The 14,293-nt window shown below is 48.6% G+C and overlaps 1 protein-coding gene across 1 annotated transcript; it reads right to left on the bottom strand.

Annotated features, from left to right (window-relative positions):
- Positions 1–431: 431 nt before the first annotated feature.
- On the bottom strand, positions 432–8,404 carry Srp9 (signal recognition particle 9). Its single transcript, XM_048357571.1, has 3 exons — positions 8,237–8,404; positions 5,180–5,248; positions 432–910 (listed from the first exon to the last, which is right to left on the bottom strand). Exons 1-3 carry the CDS (start codon positions 8,306–8,308, stop codon positions 788–790), a joined length of 264 nt encoding a protein of 87 aa, XP_048213528.1. The 5' UTR covers positions 8,309–8,404; the 3' UTR covers positions 432–787.
- Between the last annotated feature and the right edge of the window lie 5,889 nt (positions 8,405–14,293).

Raw genomic sequence — 14,293 nt, forward strand, 5'->3', positions numbered from 1 at the left:
AAAGTTTAGAGCCTTTGTGGAACCAACATATGAACATTATGTTTAGATGGTAAGCTCAGATTACAACTGAAGGCCAATGTGCAATACTGTCATTCTTCTGGCTTTCTGGGAAACAACACAGCAGAGTCATGCTTGCCCTGGTTCATGCTGAATAACCCTTAGCTTCCCGGGACAGCGCAGATAGCAATGCAGTGACGGTTCTCTCAGGCGTTGGCTGCAGACACAGCGGTCGGATTTCTGCTCATGTATTTGAGTAACTGCTCATTCTGGCCGATGAAAACCAGGTTGAAAGTCAGCCACCGCTCAATGAATGAGCTGACAGCATGAAGCCCCTACACCCTCAATGACAGTTTCAGAGTGGAACAAGCTCACTGACAGTCATGCGTGCTCTTCCCAACTGAGGCACGCTACCACACATCACACACGACAAGCACAGTGAACCATTTATTGGTTATTACCAGCACAAATTTTATGTTCCAAAAGAAATACAATGGTCCAGCAAAATGGGGTCTTTTTAATTTTCTCTTAAAAGACACATGAACTAAGGTTAAAGAGGAATGGGCTTTTTCTTAGTATTTCATGTTCAAATTACTAATATAAATTTTTCTGAGTTAGTATATCTTGTCCAATTTCCAAAAATAAATCAAGGTTTTCTAACTGAAAGCATTTTTATTCCTAGCTCTCTAAATTAAAAACTGAAGAGCCTACTCAGTTCTTCTGTCCCAACACTTACTCAAATCCAAAAGACATTTACTTTGTAAACACGGCAAGTCTTCCTGCCCGCCACTCAGTCTGCTTCTGCCACAGCCACGGTGCGAGGCTCCTTGGCTACCATAAGGCGCATGAGTTGACTGTGGAATTTCTCAATCTTCTTTACATCTTGAGCTTGCTCTGTTCTATAGACCAAACACTGTGAGGATGGTAAAAGTACATATTAAGTAAAACTAGATATTCAAAAATATACAAGTGGTAAAAATTTGAGTCGTTTCATCCTCCCCCCACCCGCGCCTCCCAGGTACTAAGGTTTGAACTCAGTGCCTTGGACTTGCTAGAGAAGTGCTCTCCCAGTGGTGTGAGCTTACTTTTCAAGAAGGGTCAGTGTGCTTTTGCAGGAGGAGGTGACCTTGTCTGGGATTCTTCTACTTCCTTCTCCTGTTGAAGTGGGATTCCAAGTATACACTAAACACCCAGCCCTTCTGCCCACTGTCTTGCTCCAGTCTCTCTGGGAATCATCCTGACGTTCCTCAACTTCCAGGAGCTACATTCCTTAAGAATGTAGCCTCTAACTCACAATCCTCCTGCCTCTACCTCCTGAGTGCACCCTTTTTCCTTTCCACCCTCTCCCTTTTTTTTTCTCCCCCCCTAAGCTTTTTATGGAGGATTTACTTTTAGTATAGCATGATTAAAGTAGACAGAAATAGATTCTATTCTGGCTCCCCTTGGAGAAAATGCGAAACTCCTAGACAGAGTTTTCAATGAACTTAAATAAACTTAAACAAACTCTTCCAGAAATCTCTAAAGAAAAATGACAAGTAACATTAAATCTTGCTGTGATCTGATGAGAAGAAATCAGGGCTTAAAATTAGTATCTTTCATTTTTTAAAATGACTTTAGTTAAAAAGTCAGAATGGAGGGCTGGGGATATAGCCTAGTGGCAAGAGTGCCTGCCTTGGATACACGAGGCCCTAGGTTCGATTCCCCAGCACCACATATACAGAAAACGGCCAGAAGCGGCGCTGTGGCTCAAGTGGCAGAGTGCTAGCCTTGAGCGGGAAGAAGCCAGGGACAGTGCTCAGGCCCTGAGTCCAAGGCCCAGGACTGGCCAAAAAAAAAAAAAAAAAAAAAAAAGTCAGAATGGAGGGGCTGGGGATATGGCCTAGTGGCAAGAGTGCCTGCCTCATATACATGAGGCCCTGGGTTCGATTCCCCAGCACCACATATACAGAAAATGGCCAGAAGGGGCGCTGTGGCTCAAGTGGCAGAGTGCTAGCCTTGAGCAAGAAGAAGCCAGGGACAGTGCTCAGGCCCTGAGTCCAGTCCCCAGGACTGGCCAAAAAAAAAAAAAAAAAACAACAAAAAGTCAGAATGGAATTATAAAAACCAATGATAAAGCCAGGTGTCAGTAGCTCAAATCCCAGCTCAAGCCCTAGTATTGGCATATAATACACACACTGCACGCATCGGATTACAAAAAATTAATGCTAGGACAAGGGATGTAGCTTACTTATTAAGCAAACAAGAAGTTCCTAGGTCCAATTCCTAGGACAGGGGCTGGGAATATGGCCTAGTGGTAGAGTGCTTGCCTCATATTCTGCAGCACCACATATATAGAAAAAGCCAGAAGTGGCGCTGTGGCTCAAGTGGTAGAGTGCTAGCCTTGAGCAAGAAGCCAGGGACAGTGCTCAGGCCCTGAGTCCAAGCCCCAGGACTGGCAAAAAACAAAACAATTCCTAGGACAGCACCCCTCTCCCAAAATAGACAATGAGGGAAGAACACACAGGGTTAACAAGAGTTTTACTGTTGGGTTGGAGTCATATACTTCATACTTAGGAGGATAGTGTTAGGTCTCATCTAGATATAGATTTTATACATAGTAGTTTTAAGAAAGGGAACAAAAAGCATTTTCATAAATAGATTTTACCACAGGAGTCAGTAATGTTAAATAATTTTGTCTGATATTGCTTAATAAGGACTGTTAATAATGCTGCATCATTACTAGGGGACAAAAGCCATCATTGGATGCAAGCCTGCAAATTCTCCATCCTCATATTTAAGACAGGATATAGGCTTCTCTCCAGCAAGAATACCTAGTCACTCTAGGACAACTGCAATTACATATTTTCTCAATGAACTGCTCAAGATTCAACGCGTTTATTACATCCATAAAGTGGCAAGCACCAATGTTAGGTTATTTGCTTTCCATAACAGCACAATTATGTTAAGTAGGCTATCACTGTCACATTCTATAAAGCAGCCTAAATTATTCCTAGGACAAAATGCAGCTAATTGTTAAGCTCAGATTCAGGTTCCCATGCATCTGGGCATAGCACCCTAGGTCTCCATTTATTCTTCCCATCTTACATTTTCAGTTGTATCACCAAATTTAACTGGGTCTTAGATAGCATGGCAATCATTAAACAGTCTTGACTGCATGCAAACTCTTCAGCAAATATTGGACTGAATACAATATATGACCAGAGACAAAAAGTGATTTCAACAGTCATACACCATAAGACTTTAGAAGAGATTATTCTAAAATATTTACTGAGTATTCTCTGACTCAAAATTTCTTATTGAGTATTGGAAATTCAGGTAAGAATATTAACTCATCTATCTCTATTGGCGTGAAATTTGAGATCCATTAAAAAGCTAGATGTGATGTTAACTGTGAATCAACTCAAAAAGCATCAGAGAGAAATTCAAGAGATAAAGCAATTCTACTGAGTTGGCTTTTCAAAGATAAGCAGTCTTGCCATATTAAGGCAGGCTGGGATTCACTACTGTAAAGAGAGCGTGATACAAAAATGACAGCTCCAAGGGGATATGAGAATGGAGTTTAAAGGGTTTTTAAACAAGGGAATAACCATCAAGTGATGGAGCAAGTGCTTGAATATAAAAAGGGGAAGGAAGGAAGGAAGGAAGGATGATGGATGGATGGACAGACTCAGGCAGCGATACAGAATTAACTAAAAGCAAGGATGTAGTTATGATGTAGTGAGCAGATGTTTCTAATAGAAATGAAGCGATGTGATCATGAACTTAAGAGTAATGGTAGCCTGCGACAGGAAATGAGGGGCAGAGGCTTTAATTTGTGATTCTCAATGCCTGGTAAAGTGTGTATGTGGTGTGTTGAAGGATCAATACTTTTCTTCTTTTTTTTTTGCCAGTCCTGGGCCTTGAACTCGGGGCCTGAGCACTGTCCCTGGCTTCTTTTTCTCAAGGCTAGCACTCTGCCACTTGAGCCACAGCACCACTTCCTGCCTTTTCTGTTTATATGGTACTGTATACGAGGCAAGCACTCTTGCCACTAGGCCATATTCCCATCCCGAATCAATACTTTTCAAATAAATGAAAAATGGCAAGGGAACCAGGCAAAGGGACCAACCATAGTCTCCAAGTTTCTGCCCAGGTGGGTTTGAATGACATAAAAGGGAGGAAAGAAAGATCCAGACAGAGAAGAGCTCATAAGCTTCACTCTGGACAGGATGACTCTGAGGTAAAGGTGCTCAACTTTAGAGACTGTCGGGATGGCAGAGGAGAAACAGAAGCTAAACACAAATCTGCAAGTATATATAAATACACGCAGTAGAACCACAAGAATGGACTGCTCTACAAGAAGTGGTATGAAGATACCATCAAGGACAGAATGCTAGGGAAACAAAGTACTTATGGGACACATCGAAGAAATCATTGACAAAGTAACAACAGAATCACAGGTAAACAAAGTCAAGATAAAATGGAGCCCAGGACCACAATAATGATTTTCATGAGAGTGGTCTTCATATCAGAAGTGACAAGATTATGCCAAATTTGAACAAGAGAGCACTGAATGGAAGAATGAAGACAGCTCCTGAGATCTCATCAAGAGCTATGTCAGTGGAGTGGCTAAGTGTAGAAGCCTGATAAAGAAGGGTAATGAATGAATGGAATGGCAAAAAGAGATGCAATAACAAAGCCCTATGTTCAAATAGACTGCTGCTCCCTCCCTCACACTTCCAGTGCCTACATGCTCCTCACTTACTACAGAGACCACTGCTAAGCCACACTTGACATACTACATTATTTCTGGAGAGCCTATTTAAACTGGATGCCAGCAGCTCACACCTATAATCCTACCTCCTTGGGAAGCATAGATTGGGAAGATCAAGGTTCAAGGCCCGCCCAGGCAAAAACTTTGCAAAATGGCATTTCCAGAAGAACTGAAGTCCAAGCCAGACTGGAGAGTCTCAAGACACTCAAAGGAATGAGGGTGTGGCTCAAGCGGTATACTGTGGTACAGTGTCTGCCTAGCAAGCCCAGCTACTGAATGTGGCTTTTCAGAGGAGGTTTTCATTTTTGAGTGAGTACACAGTAAGTGTCCTAGTGGGTAATCTGCATATAAATTCAATATAAATAATTTCAAGTAAATGATCACATCAAGAAATCTGAGAGTATTTAACAAAGAAAATGGTATACTCACAACAGCATCGTCTGTTACTTTCATACACAAATTCCCATCAGCATGCCTGTACTTGAGAACTATACGCACCTGCAACAAAAACACATATTTAGAAAAAGACAGACATTTTTCATAAATAAGTTGAGCTGCGCTGAAAAAGACCTTTTTGGAATAAGACATGGAAAGGCACTACTATGGCAATCTTTTTTGTTGTTGTTGTTGTTGGTGGTGGTGGTCCTGGGGCTGGAACTAACTAAGGTGCTGTCCCTGAGCTCTTTTTGCTCAAGGATAGAGTTCTACCACTTTGACCCACAGTGTCACTTCCAGTTTTCTGGTGGTTAATTGGAGATAAGAGTCTCTCGGACTCTGATGCCAGTGCTGGCTTCAAACCACAATCCTCAGATCTCAGCTGCTTGAGTAGCTAGGATTACAGGCGTGAGCAACCAGTGCCAAGCATATGGCAATCTTATCACTACTGAAATTGGCAGGGGAAAAAAATAAACCACAATTTTAGAGTTCGCTACTTTTACAATTTACTTTTTAAGGTACAGAAAAGGAAAAGGTAGTAAAAATGTACATAAACATGTTAAGCTACAGAAAAGGGAAAGGAAAAGAATGAAAATTAATGGTTAAGGGGCTGGGGATATAGCCTAGTGGCAAGAGTGCCTGCCTCGGATACATGAGGCCCTAGGTTCGATTCCCCAGCACCACATATACAGAAAACGGCCAGAAGCGGCGCTGTGGCTCAAGTGGCAGAGTGCTAGCCTTGAGCGGAAAGAAGCCAGGGACAGTGCTCAGGCCCTGAGTCCAAGGCCCAGGACTGGCCAAAAAAAAAAAAAAAAAAAGAAAATTAATGGTTAAAGTCCAAACTCATCCCTCAGGAAACGTGCTATAGTCCAGTCCCCACCTTTCAGGCTCTGAAAAGGTAATTTAGCATATTCAGTCAAAGTACATTTTTGGGCTGGGGATATGGCCTAGTGGCAAGAGTGCCTGCCTCATATACATGAGGCCCTGGGTTCGATTCCCCAGCACCACATATACAGAAAACGGCCAGAAGGGGCGCTGTGGCTCAAGTGGCAGAGTGCTAGCCTTGAGCAAAAAGAGGCCAGGGACAGTGCTCAGGCCCTGAGTCCAAGCCCCAGGACTGGCCAAAAAAAAAAATTTTTTTTTAAAAAGTACATTTTTACCACGAAGAAACAATGAGACATATAACCCAAGGGCAAAATTCCACCTGATGTCTCATTAATTTTCTAAAACTAGAATATCGAGTGCTATGCTAGTATCACATAATACTTAACTACTGTACTCCTAAAGTAGTGGTGATTTCACTCAGACAACAGCACATCCCAGTAAGACAAACCATTCACTTCAACTTCTAGGAACCTTTTTCTTTTCTGTTTTTGGTGTTGGTCCTGGGGTTGAACTGAGGGCCTGGGCATTGTCCCTGAGCTCGTTTTGCTCAAGGCTCGTGCTCTACCATTTGAGCCACAGTTCCACTTGCAGTTTTTCGGTGGTTAACTGGAGATAAAAATCTCAGAAACTTTCCTGCCCTGGTCAGTTCTGAACAGCAATCCTCAGATCTCAGACTCTGGAGTAGCTGTGATTACAGGTCTAAGTAGTGGCATTAGGCTGGGAGCTTTTCTTTCTTTTAATGATGGATGCAAGCATAGTGTATTGCAGTACAATCAGCTATTTTCCAAACACTACAGAAACATTTGCTTAACCGCTTTAAAAACAGTTGCTAAGAATTGCAGCAGCAAAAAATAGTAACACAATTTTCAGTAGTTACAATGTAGCATCACAGGCCTCCAGATAATTCTGGACCAAATAAAAAAGGTGAATAGAACTGTAACCCCGCAGGTTTTTCCACATTGTACTCTTTATACTCCTGGAATTGGAAGAAAAAAAATTACACCTCGAGATGGTCTAGATGGAGGAAAAGGAACTTTTTGAGCAAAGCATAAAACAACTGGGTTATGTGAGAATACTTGGCCTATTTATTGACCTAGTGAACTTGATGTCTTTAAATTTTTTCTAGAAACAAGAAGAAACTAAACTTGAAAAATATACAAAGCATGAGTCTACCTAAGCGTTAACTTTTGGTGAGGAGAATCCTGACTGCTCTCCAGAGGGCAGGGCAAGTGGTGCAGTAAGACATGCAAACCTGATTGGCCTGGGTCCCCACCAGATGCCCGGAAGAAGGTCGAGGTTCCTGTTCTGTCACCATTTTGAGTCCAACAAACCCAAATAACCAAAACACAGGACAGAATGAAGTCCTAAATGGGCATACAAATACATAAGATGATACAGGGAGAAAACAAGTATCTCCAATTAGGGAAGAGCCATCATTTGTAGAAGGTGGCTTTGAAAATCCATGTTTTTCCTCTAGAGATAAAATTCTTGTATCCGTTAGTTCGGTAGTTTCGCCGAGTCCACAAGTGAGGACGGTGGAATGGAAGGAAACACTGTCAGGTCTGGAGAGGGCCGCACAGGCACGGGGAGCCGCCGATATTCAGCAGAAGGAAGACTCAGTGTTTTGTTTTGAACGTGGTACTGGGATGGAGCTCAGGTCCCTGTGCTCCCAGGGCAAGTGATCTATCACTGAGCAATGCCTCCAGTTCTTTTGCTTTTTAATGTTTTTCAGACGACTGGCAACTGTGATCTCTACGCTCTCCTCCTAGGGACGGGGGCCGCAGGCGTGCCCCACCCCGCACCACCCGCCTAGACACCGGGTCCGGATCGCTTTCGCCAGCGGGCCTCGGGCTTCCAGCCTCCGGTCTCCGCCTCCTGAGTAGCCGCCGGGACGGCAGGCGGGAGCCCACCGCGCGGTTCGGAAGCGGGAGACGGACTGTGCTTGTTCTTCCACCAGTAGGGGGGGGGGGGGAGAGCGGGGCCGGAACTAGACGGCCCGCGGCAGGGGGGCTCCGCGACGGCTAGGCGCAGCCCGCTCGCCCCTCACGTGACCGGGCGCCCCCGAGGGAAGGCCGGCGGCCGCCCTGGGGCCGCGGCCCCGCAGCCCGGCCCGCCGCGCCCAGCCCTCCCACAGAAGCCCGGGCCCGAGGCCGCGAACCGCCCTACCTTCATCGGGTCGGCCAGGTAGAGCTTCTCCGCCGCGCGGCTGAACTCCTCCCAGTTCTGGAACTGCGGCATGGCGGCGGGCGGCGGGCGGCGCGCGGCGGCGGACCCGCTTCCGGCCACCTCCGGCGACCCCGGCCACGCCACCCGCACCAAGATGGCGGCGGGGCACCGCCCCCCGCGCCTCCCCCCATTGGACGGCCCCGGCCGCACTCGTCCAATGGGAAAGAGGAACTCTGCGGGGGGCGGGACCGCGCGTGGGGTTCTGGGAGCGGCCGGAGCGTGGGAGACCCGGGGAGCCGCCGGCCGCAGAGCTGGCGCCGGGCTCCACCCGCCAGCCCCGCTCCGCGGGAAACCGAAGCGGGAGCGTCTCGGGGCACGCCGGGAGAACTCCTCGTCTGGATAAGGCCGCCATGGCCGCGACTGCGTCCGCTGCGGGGCCCAGGCTGTGTGACCGGAGGTGGCGAGGTCCGGCCCGGACGCGCCGAGCGCACGGCGGCAGCGCCGCCGGCGGCCTCGGCCACGGAACCTCCGCCTCCGCCTCTGCTCCGGCTCGGCGGAGCCTGGGGCCGCGAGCACCCGACGGGTCGGCGTCTCCTCCGAGCTGCCCCGGCGCGAGGCAGACCCGCTGGCCGAGGGTGCGGCCGGGGATGGGGCGAGCCGGCCCGGGCGCCGGCGCGTCAGGGTGAGAACAGCTGGGCAGTGTGTGACACAGAAAGATGTAAGCCTTTTTAAGGTTTATTGTGGCACTAAGACATTGTGTACGTAAAACATTTCAAGAGTGCATTTGATGCATTTTGACAAATGTGCACAATCCTCTCTCCAACCCCGCCCCTCCATCAAGATCTACGTTGTCCCGTCTGGTCTTGAACTCTTGGACTCAAGAGTTCAGCCTCCGAGGGGCCGAGACCGAGTGAAGATTTTCATTTTATAGGGCTACAGGTGCAAGACTGTCTTCTGGGCCAGGTGGGCAAGGAAGGGGGGGATGGAGCTTTACTCTAAAGATTCGGAAAAGCCAGTAGGTAAGAAATCCAACAAAACCTCAACCACAGCCTATCAGAGCTAAAAGTCCCACTAAAATTGGCAGTCCTCTGGGAGTAGCCCTAATTGGGGTCTCTCCAGCACCACCCAGAAGCCTGGGTCTCAGAAGGGAAGTAACCAAAAAACATGTTGGGATTTTTCGGGCACCTATGAAGCAGAGGGCAAAGGGTCACAGAAGTAGAGTTGGGGGCTAGGACTATGGCTTAGTGGTAGAGTGCTTGCCTCACATACATGAAGCCCTGGGTTCATCTCATCACCACATACATTGAAAAAGCCAGAAGTGGCGCTGTGGCTCAAGTGGTAGAGTGCTAGCCATGAGCAAAAAGAAGCGGGGACAGTGCTCAGGCCCTGAGTTCAAGCCCTAGAACTGGCAAAAAAAAAAAAAGTTAAGAAAAAAAGCCTAATATCCAGGCACCCATACTGTCTCTTTCTCTTATATATACAATTCAGTCAGGAGAAGTCTGCCCTCTGCCCTCTGTGGGTTATCCTTTCTGTCTAATGTTCATACATGTATCTCATTTCAGGCTTAAAAAAACTCTACTACCGCGGTGGTTTCTGTCACAATTTCAAAAATCTGAAAGGCTCCAGCAAACAACAGTATCTCAGTAACTCCTCTGATTGTTCAGGTTGTTTGAAATCTGTTGGCCTCACTTGGGGTGTTTGACTACAACTGAGGGTGGTCTGTCTGCAGTTTTATCTCTCCAGAATCCAACATAGCTGTGAATTCCTACACACACAACTGTGAAGATGTTGGACAAGGCTCATAGACCTTGGCAACTCTTCTTTACAGGTGATGAAGAAACCAACCAGCGAACTGATACTGAACAGATTGACATTGGACTTCACCAATAGATACAGGCCACAGGAGGAAGTGTCAGGTATCCTGAATGCCAAAAGTGTAGGTTGAGTGAGGCACCAGTGGCTCATGCCTGTAATCCTAACTACTGAGGAGGCTGAGATCTGAGGATCCAGGTTCAAAGCCAGCCTCTGCAAGAAAGTACATGAGACCCTAATCTAATTAACCACCAGAAAACTGGAGTAGTGCTCTGGCTCAAAGTGATAGAGTGTTAGTCTTGAGTGAAAAAGCTCAAGAACAGTACCCAGGCCCTGAATTCAAGCTCCATGACCACAAAATAAAACTATATATGAACATATATGTCAGCATGGAAGCTAAATGAGCCCTCAGTGATACCTGCTATGGCCGGTGTCCGCCTTCTATTCAACCCATCCCTACAAAGGCATCTTCCACTGCCTCCAGCCTACCTTCATCCTGGGCTGGCTTCCTGGGGTCACAGCCCTCCCTCTTTTTTTTTTTCAATGCTAGGGGACTGAACCTGGGGCCTTGGCACATGCTGGGCAAGCGCTCTGCCACTGGGCCCTGGCTCTTGGGTGTTTTGGGTCATAGCTAATGCTCTACCAGAGATCGTTTGATTTTTGAGACAGGGTCTGTGTATCACAGCTTAGCCTCCAACTCTGGATCCTCCTGGGTATTGGGATTATAGACATGCGCCCCTGGGCCCAGCTTCTTCAGTCTTTTTAGTGTAGATCATTCTGCCTTACAGGAGGTAACTGACCATACTCTCATGCTTAACTTCCCATGCCTTTGGATTTTTGTCCTTGAAGAAGGGAGTGCTCTTCCCATTCCTTGTCCTGCCCCCTCTCTGTCCTGATCTCTGCCTCTCTTGGTCCTTTAGCGTTGGGATCCTGTGCTGCTAGGATTTTTGTACCCCCTCTTGAGTTCTCCCTTGGACTGCCTTGAGGTTTGAACTCCTCCACGTGCCTGGGATTCCAGGGTGGAGCTGAGTCTAGACCCCTTCCCTGAACTTCCCTGTGGGCCAGGCCCTGGGCTAACCCTAGAGTTGAATTTTGGTTGATAAAAACAAATTCCCAGCACCAAAATGTCTGAGCAGTCAGTGGGAACCTTCCTTTTTTTTTTTTTTTTCCGGCCAGTCCTGGGCCTTGGACTCAGGGCCTGAGCACTGTCCCTGGCTTCCTTTTGCTCAAGGCTAGCACTCTGCCACTTGAGCCACAGCACCACCTCAGGCCATTTTCTGTATATGTGGTGCTGGGGAATCAAACCCAGGGCCTCATGTATATGAGGCAAGCTCTCTTGCCACTAGGCCATATCCCCAGCCCGAACCTTCCTTTTTTTAAGAGTCACTGTATTATTACCACTGACAAATTATTATCCATTCATAAACTATATTTCATGACCAGGAATTCAATAACTGAATTGTAGACCTTTTATAGGCCAGTAATTAAGCTGGGCAAAGCATTTTAAACATGTCTGTGGCTTGGGAGCAGAGACAATTAAGGCGAGCTCACAGACACCTACAACCCAAGAAAGCCACAGGTCACAGCCCAGGAGAGAATGTTTTCAGTGCTGGCTTTCCTTTCTGCAACCCCAGGCTCATGTATTTTGCTAAAGGGCTGCACGGATGGGGGGGAGGGGGGAGGGGTGAGCCATTTTTAATGTTAAAAAGGGCTGTGATGCATCTCGGTGGTGGAGCCCTTGCCTAGTGCACAGGAGACAGTTCCATCCACTGCAAGAGGATTATTTTTAGTTCCTGCTCTTTGAATTGTGTCCCTCTTTGATCCCTGCTTCTCTACAGCCAGTGCTATAGCTGTTCTAGACCAAGAACAGGGGCAGGTCCTTAAACGGGTTCATCTGTTAATAATGGTTGTAATTCCCCAAATGTGGCTTCCATGCCAGCAATGTGGATTGCTATATTTATTTTCTTGCATTAAATATTGATCACTCCACTGTGTGCCAGGAGTCAGAAGACGTTCTTCTGGTACCATTCCAGGGTTCATGGGTTCAGTGCCAGGAGTCAGGGTGAAATAAACCCAGTGGTAGAAGCCAACCCAAAAACCGGTTTGCTCAAGGTTCAGCCCCAGCTGGGGAGAGAGGGAGACGTGAGCCTGTGGACTGGACGGAGTGTCCAGCGGAGGGCAGTGGTGTACTGAGACAGACACAGCTGTCCCTGGGGCAGGCTTCAGTTTTCCAGAAGGGAATGCCCTCAGTCAGCACAGGCTCACCCCAGCTGCTCAGTCCCGGGTCAAATCCTCAGGACTGCAGGGAGAAGCACGAGTACAGTGCCTGCCAAAACCAGCTGGGAATGCTGGGGCTTCTGAGATCTCACCATTTCCACCCTGCCTGGGGTCTGGAGGAGCTACGAATCCCAAGGCTGCAAGCCAGGACCGCCCCTGCGTGTGCCCCAGGTAGGAAGTACCAGAAGATGGTTTTCTCTGTTCCTGGAGGAGCAGCCCCAGGGCCCCTGCAGACTCAGGTTCAATTTTCCTATGGACATTTAAAATTTTTATTTTACAATTAAGAAAGCCAGGGGAGTGGAGTGAGGGGCCAGAGGAGAGGGAAGGAGGGAGCAAGATGAGGAAGGGGATAACAGGTATGACAAGAAATGCCTCTGTATTTACTACTTTAACTGTGTAACTGTAACCCCGCTGTACATCATATTGACAATAAAAGTATTTATTCTTGTTTATGTATGTATTTACTTCTGTGGTGCCAGAATGGAACCACTGAGCCACACTGCCAACCCATCACTTGGTTCTGTTGAGAGTCCTCAGCACCGCCTTGAGGCTGGGGTGGGAACGAGTGGGCCTGCCCTCAGCTGGGGCAGCGGCCTGCCCCTCGGCCGGCTCGGTCCCGGGCAGGTGTCACTGTCTCTCTTGCACTGAGAACTGGGCATTTCTGGGCTTTGGGTGGGTGATGATCTCTTTAAGTGGGACATTTTAAATAGAACCCATATACTTCAAAAACTCTGGAGAAGGGAAAAGCAATGGCTTTTTAAACACCTGGTGCACTGCGCCGGGATGGGCTGGGGTTGAACCTAGGGGGATCAGCGCGGCCTTGGCAGTGCGGCCTTCCTGCTGTGCTGGAGCCCCGAGCCCGAAGCCTGGCCTGTCAAGGACATCTGAAAAGGATGGACATTAACTGCAGACCCAGGCAGCAGGAAGAAGCGGCCAGGTCCACCCCTGCCTGCCCCAGCACCCCTCCCCTCTTCCTCACCTCGCTGCTGTCTGGCCTGGGTCCCATCACCTCTCTGACCCCCCTCCCAGGCAGCCCACCCTGCCCAGAATCCCTGCAGAATGGTCCCTTTGTAGCTCCCACAAACCCAAGCCAAAGGAGCATTTTTCCTTCACCTGAGGGAGATTCACTCCAACCCTCCAAGTCCCAGATGTGGGCAACAAAGGAGGCCATTGTTGCAAATGACTGATCCTGGAGTGAGGAGCGAGGCTGGCTGTGGAGGCCGCCCAGTCATCCCTCTGTAACCCAGTTAGCAGCCTCGGGCAGGGTCTGGTGGAGGGGGCAGGGGGGCAGGTGGGGGAGGGTCTGGTGAAGGGGGGTAAGTGGGGGGAGGGTCTGGTGAAGGGGGGCAGGTGGGGGAGGGTCTGGTGAAGGGGGCAGGTGGGGGAGGGTCTGGTGAAGGGGGGCAAGTGGGGGAGGGTCTGGTGAAGGGGGGCAGGTGGGGGAGGGTCTGATGAAGGGGGGGAAGGTGGGGGAGGGTCTGGTGAGGTGGGGGCCGGTGGGGGAGGGTCTGGAAGTGAGGGTAGGTGGGGGAGGGTCTGGGTGAAGGGGGGAAGGTGGGGGAGGGTCTGGGGCCGGTGGGGGAGGGTCTGGAAGTGGGGGCAGGTGGGGGAGGGTCTGGAAGTGGGGGTAGAGAGCTGCAGGAAACCAGGTACTTGTCAGTGTTCTTTTCACCGTTTTTTAAATGTTCCTTTTTTTCAGCCGTGCCCTGGAGCATTTGAAGGAACAGTGCTAGTATTAATTAATAACTCAGATGAAGTCTCTGCTCAGCCGAGGCTCTGCTGTGGAGAGCCTTTGGGAGGCTGGGGATGGGGGGGGGGGGGCACCAGGAAGCGTGTCTGCGCCCCAAGTGGTTCTCAGGTCCCAGAACTCGGCGGAGGCTCTGCTTGAGGGACAGGGTAACTGGCCCCAGGAATCGGGAACCGCCTGGCCACTGCCCAGGAGCTGGACTTCCAAAAGCTAGGTCAGAT

The sequence above is a fragment of the Perognathus longimembris genome, chromosome 11, assembly GCF_023159225.1.
Source record: "Perognathus longimembris pacificus isolate PPM17 chromosome 11, ASM2315922v1, whole genome shotgun sequence".
Classification (NCBI taxonomy): domain Eukaryota; kingdom Metazoa; phylum Chordata; class Mammalia; order Rodentia; family Heteromyidae; genus Perognathus; species Perognathus longimembris.

Coding starts and splice junctions, on each gene's coding strand:
- Srp9 (XM_048357571.1), bottom strand. CDS start 8,308: ATGCCGCAGTTCCAGAACTGGGAGGAGTTCAGCCGCGCGGCGGAGAAG. Junction 5,249..8,236: donor ACCTGGCCGACCCGATGAAG/GTAGGGCGGTTC, acceptor TTTTTGTTGCAG/GTGCGTATAGTTCTCAAGTA. Junction 911..5,179: donor AAGTAACAGACGATGCTGTT/GTGAGTATACCA, acceptor CCATCCTCACAG/TGTTTGGTCTATAGAACAGA.